At 40.2% G+C, this 16,274-nt stretch overlaps 2 protein-coding genes across 2 annotated transcripts; both read left to right on the top strand.

Moving 5' to 3' along the window:
• The first annotated feature begins 3,049 nt into the window (after nt 1-3,049).
• faua (FAU ubiquitin like and ribosomal protein S30 fusion a) lies at nt 3,050-9,136 on the top strand. Its single transcript, XM_056480855.1, has 5 exons — nt 3,050-3,142; nt 4,470-4,552; nt 6,402-6,546; nt 7,779-7,834; nt 8,952-9,136. Exons 2-5 carry the CDS (start codon nt 4,478-4,480, stop codon nt 9,075-9,077), a joined length of 402 nt encoding a protein of 133 aa, XP_056336830.1. The 5' UTR covers nt 3,050-3,142; nt 4,470-4,477; the 3' UTR covers nt 9,078-9,136.
• Nucleotides 9,137-11,195: 2,059 nt separating this feature from the next.
• Nucleotides 11,196-12,930, top strand: arf6a (ADP-ribosylation factor 6a). Its single transcript, XM_056480850.1, has 2 exons — nt 11,196-11,435; nt 11,561-12,930. The coding sequence occupies exon 2, from the start codon at nt 11,853-11,855 to the stop codon at nt 12,378-12,380; it is 528 nt and encodes a 175-aa protein (XP_056336825.1). The 5' UTR covers nt 11,196-11,435; nt 11,561-11,852; the 3' UTR covers nt 12,381-12,930.
• The last annotated feature ends 3,344 nt before the right edge of the window (nt 12,931-16,274 follow it).

Raw genomic sequence — 16,274 nt, forward strand, 5'->3', positions numbered from 1 at the left:
TCAGTCCTCGAGTGTATTCTGCATGAAGAGACAAGCTGATCTTGAACACACACTCAATGAATTTACCATCACCCTTCATGCTGTGGGAGCGTTCATGGGTGCATTCATTAACCATGATGTAGTCTAAACATAAAGCAATCATGACTGACTACACTCACCGGCCACTTTATTAGATACACCTTATTGGTACCAGGTTGAACCTCTTTTGCCTTCAGAACTGTCTTAATCCTTCATGGCGTACAAGCTACTGAAAATATTCCTCAGATTTTGCTCCATATTGACATGATAGCATCACACAGTTGCTGCAGATTTGTCAGCTGCACATCCATGATGCCAATCTCCCGTTCCACCACATCCCAAAGGTGCTCTATTGGATTGAGCTCTGGGGACTGTGGAGGCCATTTGAGTACAGTGAACTCATTGTCATGTTCAAGAAACCAGTCTGAGATGATTGGAGCTTTATGACATGGTGCGTTATCCTGCTGGAAGTAGCCATCAGAAGATGGAGACGCTGTGCTCAAAGGGATGGACATGGTCAGCAACAAGTTGTCCAGTTTTGGTGAGCCTGTGTGAATTGTAGCCTCAGTTTCCTGTTCTTAGCTGACAGGAGCGGCACCCGGTGTGGTCCTCTGCTGCTGTAGCCCATCCGCCTCAAGGTTGGACGTGTTGTGTGTTCAGAGATGCTCTTCTGCAGACCTCGGTTGTAACGAGTGCTTATTTGAGTTACTGTTGCCTTTCTATCAGCTGGAACCAGTCTGGCCATTCTCCTCTGACCTCTGGCATCAACAAGGCATTTGCGCCCACAGAACTGCCGCTCACTGGATATTTCCTCTTAAATCCCCTTTCTTCCCAATTCTGATGCTCGCTTTGACCTGCAGCAGATCGTCTTGACCATGTCTACATGCCTAAATGCATTGAGCTGCTGCCATGTGATTGGCTGATTAGAAATTTGCATAAAGTTGCCGGTGAGTGTATATTTGCAAATATAATCCTCTTCTCATTCTGTTAAAAGTATACACTTTTTTTTTTTTTTTTGTCAATTTCATTGTTTATTTGTATTTATTCTAGTGCAGGAAAGATTGGATTTGAACAGATTCATGGCATTAAGAATAAACATTTTATTTTTTACATTGTGTGTGTGTGTGTGTGTGTGTGTGTGTGTGCGCGCGCGCGTGCAATGTGTATTTTTAATTTGTATGTCTAAATGCACACGTGCATGCGTCTGAGCAGGAATGTTATTTATATTTAGATATAAAATATATATGATGCACGTATATACATTTTAATATATTTGCTAAAAAGTATTTGTTTTATGTATAATACATAATAAATATTTGTAATACACATGTCTACTGTCAAAACAAACCTGTAATTTGGATGTGATTAATCTTTGCCCAGCACTGGTTTATTCACATTTATTATTTGTAAGTCTAGATTTAATGGTAATATTTTATTTCATTTTTGGAAGCACGGTAGCTCAGTGGTTGGCACTGTGGCCTCATAGCAAGAAGGTCGCTGGTTCGAGTCTCAGCTGGGTCAGGTGGTGTTTCTTTGTGGAGTTTGCATGTTCTCCCCGTGTTGGCGTGGGTTTCCCCTGGGCGCTCCGGTTTCCCCCACAGTCCAAACACATGTGCTATAGGGGAACTGATGAACTAAATTGGCCGGAAGGGCATCCACTGTGTAAAACATGCTGGAATAGTTGGCGGTTCATTCTGCTGTGGTGACCCCTGATGAATAAAGAGACTAAGCTAAAGAAGAATGAATGAATTTCATTGTTTCATTGACAGTGTTTTTCTTCATATCTCGTATATCAAAAGTTGCACGCGTTCATGAAATAAGATTATCGCTTCAATATTGTACTTCTGTGGGTCATAAATATCATATAGCTTAAAATTAAGCACAAATAGTTTGTTAGATTTAATATTTATTATATCATCTCTTATAACCCTACTGAAAAAAACAGCCTAGGGTGGTTGGCTGGTTTTAGAGGGGTTTTGGCCACTTCCAGGCTGGTTTTCAGCCATTTCCAGCCGGTCAGACTGGGAGATGACCAACTAAAACCAGCTTGACCAGCTTAGCTAGGCTGGGAGCCCAGCCAAAACCAGCTATGTCCAGCTTAAACTAGGCTGGTCAAGCTGGTTTAAGTGGTTTTAGCTGGTCTGAACTGAACACTCCAAACTGAACTACACTGTTCCTATTTACTGTGACCTTTTTTTTTTATGTGAAGCTGCTTTGACACAATCTACATTGTATAAGCGCTATACAAATAAAGGTGAATTGGTCATTTTCCAGCCTGACCAGCTAAGACCAGGCTGGAAATGGCTGGAAACCAGCCTGGAAGTGGCCAAAACCCCTCTAAAACCAGCCAACCAGCTTAGGCTGGTTTAAGCTGTTTTTTTAGTAGGGAATTAGCTTTTTGTGTCTAGTTTGCTCCTAAAGTTAATGTATACTGTTATTTAAGGCAATTTAATTAGCAGAAAGCCCTTTTGCTACTATATAAACAGTGTTTTCCTAATCAAACTAAGAACGTCACGTGTTTGAAAATGCGCATTCCAGTTAGTTTTATTCTCTTTATTCTTGTATGTTTGTCCTCATGATGACGCTATGTGCATTTAAAGAAAGGTGCATCATCAGTAGTGTCAATGAGCTTAGACCAAGAGGCGACACTCAATAGAACGTTCCTGTGCTACAGCAGCGCCCAGCACCAGCCTCGGATTCCGCCATTTTGGAGTGAAAGCAATCTGCTGTCCATTGGACCTTATTGCTGTCGCGATGGCCAGCAGGTGCTTTGTTTTTTTATTTGTTTATCTCAAAGGCGCATTAAAGCTGAGATACAACCTGAGAGACGACAATACAACACTTACTATCACAATCATCAGCACTTTTAATAGTTTATTTTACAGACTTATAATATGCTGTTGTTCTATTAGAATTTTCATTCCATAATGGCCGCCGCGCCATCTACTGGCTGCTTCCCACATCGCACTAGAGTGTGGCCTCTTGGTGATTCTATGCTCTTTGGTAGTGTTGACTCAATGGACACGTGACGGTCACGTGTGCGTCGCTCTACCCAGAGTTCTATGCGCCGCGCATGCTCTCTGTCCTTTTCTCGTCCAGTTGTGGATCGACAAGCATCACCAATGTAAGGCCCGCGATTATTTCTGTAAATATTCCCGATCATATAGTCAATAATGTCATTTCTCTTGGCTTAGGGCTGTGATGTAAGGTATATGTGCGGTTAGCGTTCATAAACCAGGAATAATGCCGCCAGGATTGAAGAGTTTATTAGCGCGTATGAGCTCCGCGTGTTTGACGGGCGCGCGCACGAGTGTCGGGATCGAGTCTAGTGTAAAACACTGATTAATTCTGCAGGTTAATTCACGTTTAACCAAATAAAGCACTGACAGGACTTCTTCTAGAGTGTTAAACACTGCAGGGTTTATTAGGGAAACCAATAAGCTGAATAAAACATCCTCAGACTGACGTTAAGCTTAATTAAAGAATCAAAACCATAAAGATCCAATTTAGCTATAAATTCAGTATCACTTTCGCATATATATTACAATAAGGCCTGTTTAGATTGAAATTTTGTGGGCAAAACAATACACATGTCTTCAAAGTTTAAAGAAAGTGTATAAATGTTTTGTACATGTGTAAAAATCTAGTTTTTTCATATTATATCAAAGATAACTTGCTGACACATTAAAATACACACAGTTTGACTGATTATACTCATTGTAGGATCTAATAATTAAGGTAAAGTTGGTTAAATATTCACACATTCGTTCATTTTTAACAGCCCCTATATTGTTTGCTACACTACTGTGAATATTTGGTCTGAAATCGCAGGTAAGTTTGACTTAAACAACATCAGCACTGTTTAATCGACTGAATAATCTTGTGCTCTGATAGTCATCGGCTGATAATATGATTTTACATAGAATACTTTTCTGAAATTATTAAGGAGCAAAGTCTGAATGTGTGAATATTAAACCAATGTTACTTCAATTTTTAGTTCACGCAAGGTGTATATTCAGTCAAACTGTGCGTATTTTAATGTGTAATCAATTTATCCATGATATAAATATGAACAACAACAATGTTTAGACATATAAAAAGCATTTATACACTCAATTATACATTCCTGAGATATTGGTATCATTGCCACTGTCCATCAGACTGCTAGAGTTTACACAATATATGTTCATCATTACAAGCTGAGTTGTGTTTAGTATGATCATTTACTCACTGATATATTTAATGAGTTCAGCTCTGAATAAGTGCTGTTTAATTTAATGACATAATCATGTGACGGTGACTATAAATAATAACATTTTGTTTTCACTGATTATTTAAAACATTAAATTAGGCACAGTTATGCTTTCAGTGTATATGAAGTCATTTTTTTGTCAGTTTAATGCAATGTGTGTGATTCGTGTGTGTTAATGTATATCATGTGTGTGTTTTAGTGCTCATCATGCAGCTGTTCCTGCGCGCTCAGTCTCTTCACACACTCGAGGTCTCTGGAAATGAGACCGTCCGTGACATTAAGGTGAGGCGTGTGTAGTCATGTTTCTATCCTAATGTGAAGCAAATCATTTCTATGTTTGCAAAAAAAAGGAACAATCCCACATGTAAAATTAGGTGTGTGTCCATCAGGTGAGGAGCTGACTGTGGTATTGGTAACTTAGCAATAGGGGTGTAACGGTTCACAAAAATCACGGTTCGATACGACACAGTAGGGCATATGGCGAGCTAGTGTGTTTCCCATACTGATAAACTTCCGGTGACCTGTTATTGTGAGTTTTTTCCATTTTATACGGTTCCTTTTACAGCATCGATGTTGTAATGTAAGTAAAATACATTCAGTTGAATACACTTCGGCATTCGTTTAATTGTTCAAGCGTAAAACGAGACAAAAAGCCGTTTACTCGCACGCGACCGTCAGAATCGGCAGGCTAGCGCAGAAGCTCCATTGAATATACTGGGGTAAAATTAGGGATGGCTGACGTTTCGACACAGTGTCGAGATCCCGAAGCGCAAGTGTTTCGAGACACTGTACCGAAGCATCATCCGAAACACCCAGGTCGCGTGATTAAAGTGTTTCGAAACACCTGGTCACGAGACTAAACCGATTCAAAGCATCGATCAGTCCTGAAGCGTTTCGAGACCTGGAGAATCTGCATTTGACTGACAGGGTCAGATGAAAGTGTCTGTCTCGTATGGCCTGGTGGACTGTGCATGTGTGTGCTGTTTGAGGCTTTAAATGACTTTTGGGTTCGAATCCCGACTTGTACAAATACTCCAAAATCATGATTTTATGTATTTTAATCATGCTAGTGTTTATGGTGTAGTCTAGATATGATACAGCTGCTGGTACACCATCAATTTACCATCATTTTTGTAACTAAAACAATAATTAATATTTTACAGTACTGTGATGGTTGGGTTTAGAGTTTGGGTAGAAGTTAATAAAATACAATAAATGGGAAATTTAATGAATAATATAAATAATTCTTGTTAACTTCTGTTCACAACTGTATCTGATCTAGCAACAACCCTGTTTTATGACCAAAACAAGCCATATTTATTTACAAAGTGTTCAATCGGATGTCAGACCAATGTTGAAACAGAACGATACAGAAACAAAGCCTCTCAAACTGATTTTAAAGCATTTCAAAATAACTGTATCAGCCTGGATTCGAACCAACAATCCCCGCATGGTAGTCAGGAACCCGAACCGCTCCACTATATCACTTGAGGGTTCGATTCCACAAAGTGGGGTTTATTACCACAATTTGCTCAACCATTCTGTGCTAAAGCTGTTGAGTGCACTGAACCAGTGCAATACATAAAACATGACCACTAGGCGTCACTGTAGAGTGGGGTTTCGAAACGTTTCGAAGCGTCGACACATTTGCTTCAACTGTTTCGGTGTTTCATGAAGCCTCGCTTTGCCCACCACTAGGTAAAATAACTGCTCATATTATAAAGACATGGCGGGGGAAATGTTATTTAATGCAGTGCTTCGTGTACAATCTGAGACCCACTTTACATCAGATATCACTCAGCCTGTGGAGATCACTGATTTTTAAAGAAAACAGACCTCAAATGCGCCGATATTTGCATTGGCATACAGAAGCAAGTAGAGTAGTAAGGAAGCGCTTAACTCAGGTTACTGGCAAATTCAAAGTCCTATTAGCATGCTTCGGCATATACCCCATTGTGTCACGCTTCACTATGTAAATAAAGCAAAAAGCCAGAGGATTTCTCTGATTTAAAATGTTTGAATGGTGTGTGTGTGTGTGCGCGTGTGTGTGTGTGTGTGTTCGTTCGTTATGATATAGTGTATTTGTTATGTTTTTTTGTAAATGAGATGTATTGTGTGTGTGTGTGTTCAGGCCCATGTGGAGGCTCTAGAGGGAGTGTGTGTGGAGGATCAGATCCTCCTGCTGTCTGGAGCTCCTCTACAGGACGACTCCACACTGCTGAACTGCGGCATCACTGAGTTCTGCACACTCGAGGTGTCTGGCAGACTGCTGGGAGGTATACACACACACACACACACACACACACACACACACACACACACACACACACAGGGTTTGTAGAGTGAAGCTGTGGTCAGTGTAGTGTTGTCGCTGCTCTGTCTGCATGTCTCCTCCTGCTGGTCACTCTTCACTGATCTTCATCCAGCAGATGACCTGATAACCCTGATTTACCCAGAACACATCAGAGCTCAGCTGATCCACTCACTGCAGGATGACATGTGCAGCTCCACTCTCCTGTGTCCAGCAGAACTGTTGGTCTGGAGCTCCACTGGGTCAATATACATGACCTAAACCTCTGCTCACTCCTGCCGATGCCAAACGCCGGTTTCAGTGGAGCAGCGGTGAAGATCTGGAGCTGTGGACGATGTGGAACATGTACTGTTCTCTGATGAGTCCACCTTCACTGTGTTTCCCTCATCCAGGAGAGTTACGGTGTGGAGAAGCCCCAAAGAAGCGTCCCACCCAGACTGCTGATGCCCAGAGTCAAGCATGGGGGAACACTGATGGTCTGGGCTCAGTATCATGGTGTTCCCTTGGCTTAGATGGGCAATGGGTTACTGCCAAGGACTACCAACCCATTCTGGTGGAGCATGTGACCCAATGGGTCAAACACTGTATCCTGAAGGCGGTGGTGTGTATCAGGATGATAAAGCAGCGATACACACTGCAGGACTGGAGACAGAGTGGTGTGATGAAGATGACAGTGAATTTGAACATCTCCCATGGCCTGCACAGTACCCAGAGCTAAACATTATTGAGCCCTTCGGGGTGTTTTGGAGGAGCGAGTCAGGACCGGTTTTCCTCCAGCAGCATCAGTAGTGACCTGAACACTGTTCTGGAGGAGAACGCCTCAGAATCCCTCTGGCTGCAGTGCAGGACTCCTGTCTGTCGTTCACAACACCAGCTGATGAAGGAGGAGGAGCTACAGCAGCTGATCAACTCTCAAACACCAGGCCTTCAGTTTCAGTCTCCAGTTCCTGTATGTGTATGTGTGTGTGTGTGTGTGTGTAAATGCACAGCCTGATATGTCACACTGAGTTAATTCTTTAACACTTAAACTCCTCCAAGTTTTGGAGGGAATCACTAGCTGCCAGTTTTTCTGTTCATTATTGCTCATGGGCGTCTTGAATTTGGACATGATCAGTGAATTTGCCATGTGGTGTAGAGTGGGAACACTGGTTTTTGCTCATGGTTCTGAGATGCCTGTGTGTGTGTGTGTGTGTTCAGGTAAAGTCCACGGCTCTCTGGCTCGTGCTGGTAAAGTAAGAGGACAGACACCTAAGGTAAGTGCCGCCTGCAGTGCTGTGATCTTCAGCTTACATACGTTTCTCACTGCGGTTTCAACTCAGAGACACAGCTGTGGGGTTTAGGAGTAGGGGTACATGTCAAATACGCTTAATGGGTAATTTAATAAGCAATATGAATAATTCTCTGTATAATTACTGTTATTAATAAAATACAGTGTATTGGATAATTTAATGAATAATTTCATTATAATTACGGCCTTTAACGTGAGGGGTGGATGTTTAAATTGATTAAAATGCAATTAATTGGTCGTTTAATAGGTGATATAATTAATTCTTGTTATAATACAGTTTTTACACTACTGTGAAGGATTAACGATGATGAAATGCAATTATTAGTAATTTATGAATGAATAGTTCTTGATATAATTACTGTTTTGACATTACTGTGAAGCATAAACATTAATAAAATATGATTGAATGCATAATTTAATAAATAGTATGAATAATTCTCATTGTGATTACCAGTTTTTACATTACTGTGATGGGTAGGCGTTTGTAAAGTACAATTTAATTGGTAATTTAATAAATAATGCAAATAACTCCTGTTATAATGACTGTTTTCACATTACTATGAGGGATAAATGGTACTAAAATACAATTTAACTTGATAAATAATATATGGAATTTTTATTATAATTACTGTTTTTACGTAACTGTTGCAGTTGGAGTAGGCGTTAATAAAATACAATTGAATTGGTAATTTAATGCGTTTCGTTCTTACTGTTTTCACATTACTGTGAGAAATAAACAATAATAAAATACAATTTATTGGGTACGTTAATAAATAATATAAATATTTGTTTCTTATAATTGTAGTTTTTACGCTACTGTGAGGGTTGGGCGTTAATAAAATACATGTTATGGGTAATTTAATAATGTAAATTTGTTCTAATTACTGTTTGTACATTGCTGTGAGGCGTAGACGTTAATAAAATACAATTGAATAGGCAGTTTAATAATCTAAATAATAATTACTGTTTTATATTACCTTGATGGTTAAAATAAAATGCAATAAACATGTAATTTAATAAATAATATGAATAGTTTAACTTCAGAAATGTTTACGAGTGTTTCTTCCTCTCTCGGCCTGCAGGTGGACAAACAGGAGAAGAAGAAGAAGAAGACCGGTCGCGCCAAACGCCGCATTCAGTACAACCGGCGCTTCGTCAACGTGGTGCCGACCTTCGGCAAGAAGAAGGGCCCGAACGCAAACTCCTAAACCAGTGATTTACTCTGAGATATAAACACTCGTAAAATAAAGGTTCTTCAGGAGCTCAACGCCTGTCTGCGTTCTTATTCCACATGTAGAGAAACTTTCATGAGTTGCGTGAAATTTAAATGTTTTTTTAGATGTAATAATACTAAGGATCTCTATAATCTAGTGTCTCCAAAACACAGACAACATTCACATGTAGAAGAGATAAACCTGATATAATCATCTACAGTTTGCAGTTTGTCTCTTCCACATGAATGGGGTTTTTTTTGTCGTCTCATACTAGTTAATAGTTTCTCATCAAATCTTCTGACCAATCAAATGCTCTCTAGTGTCTGACATGCCCCGCCCCCTTCTCATTGGCTGTTCATTTGATGTGCTTGAGCTCAGTCACTCTCACTGGCAGAGCAGTGGGAAACGCTATTGGCTGCTTATTTGTTAAAGGGGAGGGGCGATTCTATGCCCCGCCCCTTTCCCCCATGTTTCAGTTGAGATTACATCAAACATCCAATAAATATGGCACATTTCACTGGAGTTTTAACATGAATAAAACAATCATTATGGGGAAACACAATTAGAACGGTAGATTTTAGTTTTTAACTGCTAAAGGGATTAAAGTCATGTAATGTACTCAGAATTCCCACAGGTGTTTCTGGAATATTATCCATTTAAAGTTATTTGTACAGCACTTGTCAAAAGCCAAACATGTAATAAAATGTACATTTCAGAGCTTCGTTAACAAAATGACTACATTGAACACTGGATGCTCATGTATTGTTCATTTATTTTTAAAATCGGAGATAGTAAACTATACATTTTTGCACTTGTAATGGCTATTAAATTCATAAAAATTATATTCAAGCTCACAAATGTTTGAAGTTGTTTACCTCGTTTGGGAAATAATTATGAAGTGTATTTTCATTCAGACATTATAATATTTAAAACAAACGTGTGCATTTTTTTCCTATGATTTTCATTGTTAGACTCGCTTTTACTCAGTTTCAAAATCAACATTGCACATTTAGGTAATTTGTGGAATAACTTTTATTTAAAGACGCACCATTTGAAGTACCAAAACAAGCAACAGGCCACGCCTTCTTTCAACACGTTTTTAAAAAGTTTAGTGCATAAATGTGTACAAAAATGATGAAATTAGTTTAAATTACTCTTGCTAAAATCAAAACTAGATGTTTAATCGAGTGCACATACGAACAGTATTTAATAGACTAGCGTTAACAAAAAATATATATACAGTAAGTATTATTCATAAGTTGGTGGTTCATTCCGCTGTGGTGACCCCTGATGAAAACAGAAATTAAGCTGAAGAAAAATGAATGTATTATTCATAAAGTTTTAGCCAAAAATGTAGTTTATTGTGATTATAATGTCAGCTTCAAAACTTAGAAATAAAAGGTATAAATTAAAGATATTCAAAAGGGAAGGCAGGAGTTTATCTGTTGACAGAGATGTACTGGGCCTGATGGTGCATTATTGACAGGCACACTGTGGCTATTAGTAGATCTTTTTTACTTCTTACTCCAACTTCAGAATCCTACAGTGAATCAGCAGCTGCTCATATCTGCTGCTGGTTGATGGATCTCCTACAGGCCCTTCCTCTCTCAAAAAAAACCCCGCAGACAAATGTATTTCTGCAGTCTGCATCTGGCTGTGAAGGCTGTTTTATTTAAACCAGGCATTATTTAAACTCGACCAGCCCCGCCCCCACGACGTCAAATGACGCCACCGATCAGGCGGTTTTCTGGACAGGAAGCGCGGTAAAATATACACAAACTCCTCAGGTGGAAGCGCTGGAATCATGCTGCAAACATCACATCTGAACCATTTAAACAAGGTAAAAACTAAAACAACATGATTCCCTCGATCCTTAATGGCGTCCATTTCATCTAGAGCGGCTTGCGCGATTATACTATGGCGAAGGTTCTTATGAATATTAATTAGCTCACGCGGCTTTTATTAGAATTAATTATTTGATTGCTGGGAGTCCGCGTTAATACTTACATACATCTGAAATATTTAATTTGTGTCATGAATATTAACAAAGTCCTACATATAATCGAGCAAAGCTCAGTGTGTTTGAATATTAAACGGATGATGACGCTGCCGCTCTACAGCCAATCACACAAGCGCGCGTCATGAATATTGAAAGCAGAGCCTTCACCGTAGTAGATTCAGGGAGCACGAATGTCAAATAGCGCAGTGCGCCTGAGCGAGAAACAGAGGAAGTGGCGGCTGAAGGTCCGCACCTTTTCCGGTAACGGAAACACCGACAGCAGCAGCAGCGCGACCGGAGAGGCGAGCGGGACCGAACAGAGCCCGGTGTGCGCGAGGGGGCCGACAAATGAGGTAAAACCGCCCGTTCAGCGAACGTTACGGTTAATGGAGGAAAGTAGAGGCGCAAAGTTGAGCTGTGTGTGCGCGTGTGTGTGTGTGTGTGTGTGTGTGTGTGTGTGTGTGTGTGTGTTTTCCAGGGCCAGAAGAGGCCGGTCGGCATGAATATCTGAGGGAATGTACAGTGGCCGGAAACGCGGAGCTCCAGGCGGAAGTCCGACAGAACGTGCCGGATCCGTGCACCGGAAGACGGCTTCAGAGCATCTCCACCCGCGGGCTTCTTCTCTATGCACCTTCATTAGCACATACTCTCTATAAACACATCGGAAAAGCGACCAAGTTTTGCACTCTCTCCAGTCATTTCTGTATTTTTTTTATTATTTTTATTTCAACGTTTCCGAAGTTTATCGTGATTTATGCCCAGCCAACACCATGGGGAAGATGCTATCCAAGATCTTCGGCAACAAGGAGATGAGAATATTGATGCTCGGACTTGACGCCGCTGGAAAGACGACGATTCTATACAAGCTCAAACTGGGCCAGTCGGTTACGACCATCCCGACGGTGGGCTTCAACGTAGAGACTGTCACGTATAAGAACGTCAAGTTCAACGTCTGGGATGTCGGCGGTCAGGATAAGATCCGTCCTCTGTGGCGGCACTACTACACCGGCACGCAGGGCCTAATTTTTGTGGTGGACTGTGCGGATCGCGACCGCATCGATGAGGCTCGGCAGGAGCTTCACCGCATTATTAATGATCGCGAGATGCGCGACGCCATTATCCTGATCTTCGCCAACAAACAAGACCTTCCGGACGCCATGAAGCCACACGAGATCCAGGAGAAGCTTGGCCTAACGCGCATCCGAGATCGCAACTGGTACGTTCAGCCGTCCTGCGCGACGACCGGCGACGGACTCTACGAAGGGCTCACCTGGCTCACGTCCAATTACAAATCCTAACGTCATCGGAAACCCACGCAAACTAGAAGCAATTAACCAATAACTTTCTTTCGTTTCGTTTGATTGATCGCCATCATGTAACGCGATGTTTCTATTGTTACGTCTGAATGTGGAGTGTTACTTTCGTCCTTCGTGTCTGGAGATGCGGAAAATGGCAGCTTGTTTGTTTACCTCTGTGCCATCACGTTTAACGAATGTACGGAGAGCGGCGAAATAAACGCAACAATAAACGCCAAGCAGAAAAACGTCTCGTTTTCCATGAAGGAGCGTTTGCTTTCGTTTCAGCCCAGCTTCACTGAGCTGCTCCAGCTGTGGATTTGGGCTATTTCAATTTTGATTTTTATGATTAATTATTTTGACTAATATATATTCATGTTAACCCATCAGGATTCTGGTTTCGACTCTCCTCAAACTGCACAAATCACACCGAGCCTCTTTTTTCCACTTAATTTTTCTCCTCAAACGACATTAACGATAAATGCTATCTTTTGTTAATTTGACTTTATTTGTTATGCTGAAGAAATAATAAAATCTATATCTCTATCCATGATGGCTGTCTGTTCTTGCGGAGTGTTAACCATGACGTCGGTGTTTTAAAGTTCACCACAGATCTCAGATCAGAGCATTTATATGGAGCCAGATCAGTCTCAAGAAATAATACATTTACAAATTAAAATTGATGCAGCGCTTCCGTTTACAAAATTGAATTTGTAAATTCAAAACACTGTAAATACACAAAACACAATTCGTAGTGTCAACACAGTTGGTAAATATGCAAATCCAGTTCTTAAATTTAAAACACAATTCGTAACTTCAAAAAAAACAGTTCATAAATACGCAAATTCGAAAATTCAATACACAATTTGTAGTGTCAAAATGCAGTTGGTAAATGTGCAAATCCAATTCGTTAATTCAAAATACAGTTCGTAAATTTAAAACACAATTTAAAAATTCAAAACACAATTCATAAACGTACAAATCCAATTCACAAATTCAAAACAATTCGAAGTGTCAAAACACAGTTGGTCAATATGCAAATCTAATTTGTCAATTCAAAACACAATTCGTAAATGTAAAAAAAACGTTCATAAATATGCAAATCCATTTCGTAAGTTCAAAACAATTCTTAAATACACAAAAAGCAATTCGTCAATTCAAAACACAATTTGTAGTGTCAAAACGCAGTTGGTAAATATGCAAAACCACTTCGTAAATTCAAAACAATTCTTAAATACACAAAGCATTTCGTAAATTCAAAACACAATTTGTAAATTCGCACATTCAATTCTGAAATTCAAAACAATTCGTATATTCAAAATACAATTCATAAATGCGCAAATCCAATTAGTTTGTGGAAAATTGACAATTATAATTAGTGTATTTATGAATTGTGTTTTTAATTTGAGTTGGATTTTGTAAATGTGTATTGTATTGCGCATGTATCAATATTTGCAAATGTATTATTTTTGAGACTGATCTGGCTCCATGCTGTTCTGCTGTTTTCACACAGGTTTTCTGCAATACGGATGTTTTTAAGTAGATCTAAATGAGTCTTAAAGGGACAGTTCACCAAATAAAGATAAGTTCAAGATGAACTGAAGAAAACAGCAGCCATTGACATCCACAGTAGAAATCAAAACTACAGTGGAAGTCTGTTGTTGTTTTCCTCCATCAGTAGATCTTCATTTGTGTTCAACAGGAGAAAGAAACTCACATAGGTTTGAGTAAGTGCAGGATGAGAAAATGAGGACAGATTTACATTTTTAGTGTGAAAGGCCCCTTTAAATTCAGGCTTGGCCAATGACTGAGCTCTAATTTGAATATTTAATGACTGGATCTTCTGAATATGTTTAACTCAAATCAAAAGTGAGACCTTTTGCAGCACTTGAGTGTGAAATGATAGTCTTTGAGGTGATCTGTCCCTTTAAATCAGGCATGTCCAAGCTCGGTCCTGGAGGGCCGCTGTCCTGCAAAGTTTAGTTCCAACCCCAATCAGACACATCTGGGCTAGCTAATCAAGTACTTACTAGGCTTTCTAGAAACATCCGTGCAGGTGTGTTGAGGCAAGTTGGAGCTAAAATCTGCAGGACACTGGCCCTCCAGGACCGAGTTTGGACACCCCTGCTTTAAATGAATTAGCGTGATTGATTAAAGCATATTAATAGCAGATGATTATTAGTAAACAAAAAAAGGCAAAATAATGTGTGAAGTAATGTCCATATGTACATTCTGACCTTTATTTATTACCCTGGAGCACAAAATCTGGCTTAAGTTGTAGAAATAGCCTACAGTTGCAGTTTATTTTCTATGCCAAAGATCATTAGGATAAATGTGTTTTTTTCTCAATTACATTTTCTTTTTCAAACCTCAGATTCTGAATAGAGTAGCTCAGTGGTTAGCACTGTGCCCTCGAATCAAGAAGGTCTCTGGTTTAAGTCCTGACTGGGTCAGTTGGTGTTTCTGTGTGGAGTTTGCATGTTCTCCCCGTGTTGGTGTGGGTTTCCTCCAGGTGCTCTGGTTTCCCCCACAGTCCAAACACATGCGCTATAGGGGAATTGATTAACTAAATTGGCCATAGTGTGTATGAGTTTTTCCCTGTACTGGGTTGCAGCTGGAAGGGCATTCGCATATTATAATTATTGACTTTTGTTTTACATACACTAACCCAAACTTTTATATTCTTTTTATTTTTATTTAACCTGAACTATAACCTTATATTCAGTATATTCACTCTTTACCTTTATTTATTTATTAATAATTAGTATTTCTTTTGTTTAATGTTTTGCCTAGTTCATTTAAAGTCTGTACTAACCATATTGATTGGGTTAGCTCACATTGCCAGTTTAGCGGTGGACAATTCATCTGTGCGTGTCCATAATAAAAACAGAATGGGTTGCTCTTGTCATCTTAATTTAAAGTCTGCAAATGCTCTTCCCGTTTGTTTTCAGTTAAATTGTCTAGGTCAGGTCTGTCTGAGGTATTGGGCGTGGCTAACACATTTAACCACGCCCCCTCCAGCTGTCAGTTCTAACAGCAAACAGAAACGGTGAGGAGGAGGAGTCTGTTAGGTTGTAATACTCTCCCCACAACTTTCCCCCATCTTTCTGAATGAAATTCCATTTCTCTAGTAACTGCGTCACAATGAGGAAAAAACAGTCGCAACTTTCAGTTCATGCGGACTTTAAAGACTGCAAGTAACTTTCAGCAATAAACAGAGCCGGTGTATGACGAACTGAACAGTAATGGGTGTGTTGTGTGTTGTGGATAATGGACCTGTGTATAAGGTGCTCAGACTCGGAGGCGTGAGACACAGAAATGCGTCAGAAAGTTGTTTATTGAGCAGATAATCTGCATTTGTGGAGTTGGCCCTGCAGGTTTGGCCATATCATGTGGAAATATTCAAATGCAGTTTTTGCAAGACGGGTACTGGTGTGTAGAGCATCTCATTCATTCATTTTCCTTCAGCTTAGTCCCTTTATTTATCAGCGGAATGAACCGCCAACTATTCCAGAATATGCTTTACACCAGGGGTCACCAATCTCTGAGTTTAGCTCCAACTTGCCTCAACACACCTGCCTGGGTGTTTCAAATATACCTAGTAAGACCCTAATTAGCTTGTTCAGGTGTGTTTGATCAGGGTTGGAGCTAAAATCTGCAGGACACCGGCCCTCCAGGAACAAGTTTGGTGACCCCTGCTTTACACAGTGGATGCCCAGTACTGGGAAACACCCACACACACACATTCATACACACACTCATACACTACGGCCAGTTTAGTTAATCAATTCCCCTATAGCGCATGTGTTTGGACTGTGGGGGAAACCGGAGCACCCGGAGGAAACCCACACCAACACGGGGAGAACATGCAAACTCCACACAGAAACACCAACTGAC

Source organism: Danio aesculapii, chromosome 20, assembly GCF_903798145.1.
Source record: "Danio aesculapii chromosome 20, fDanAes4.1, whole genome shotgun sequence".
Taxonomy (NCBI): domain Eukaryota; kingdom Metazoa; phylum Chordata; class Actinopteri; order Cypriniformes; family Danionidae; genus Danio; species Danio aesculapii.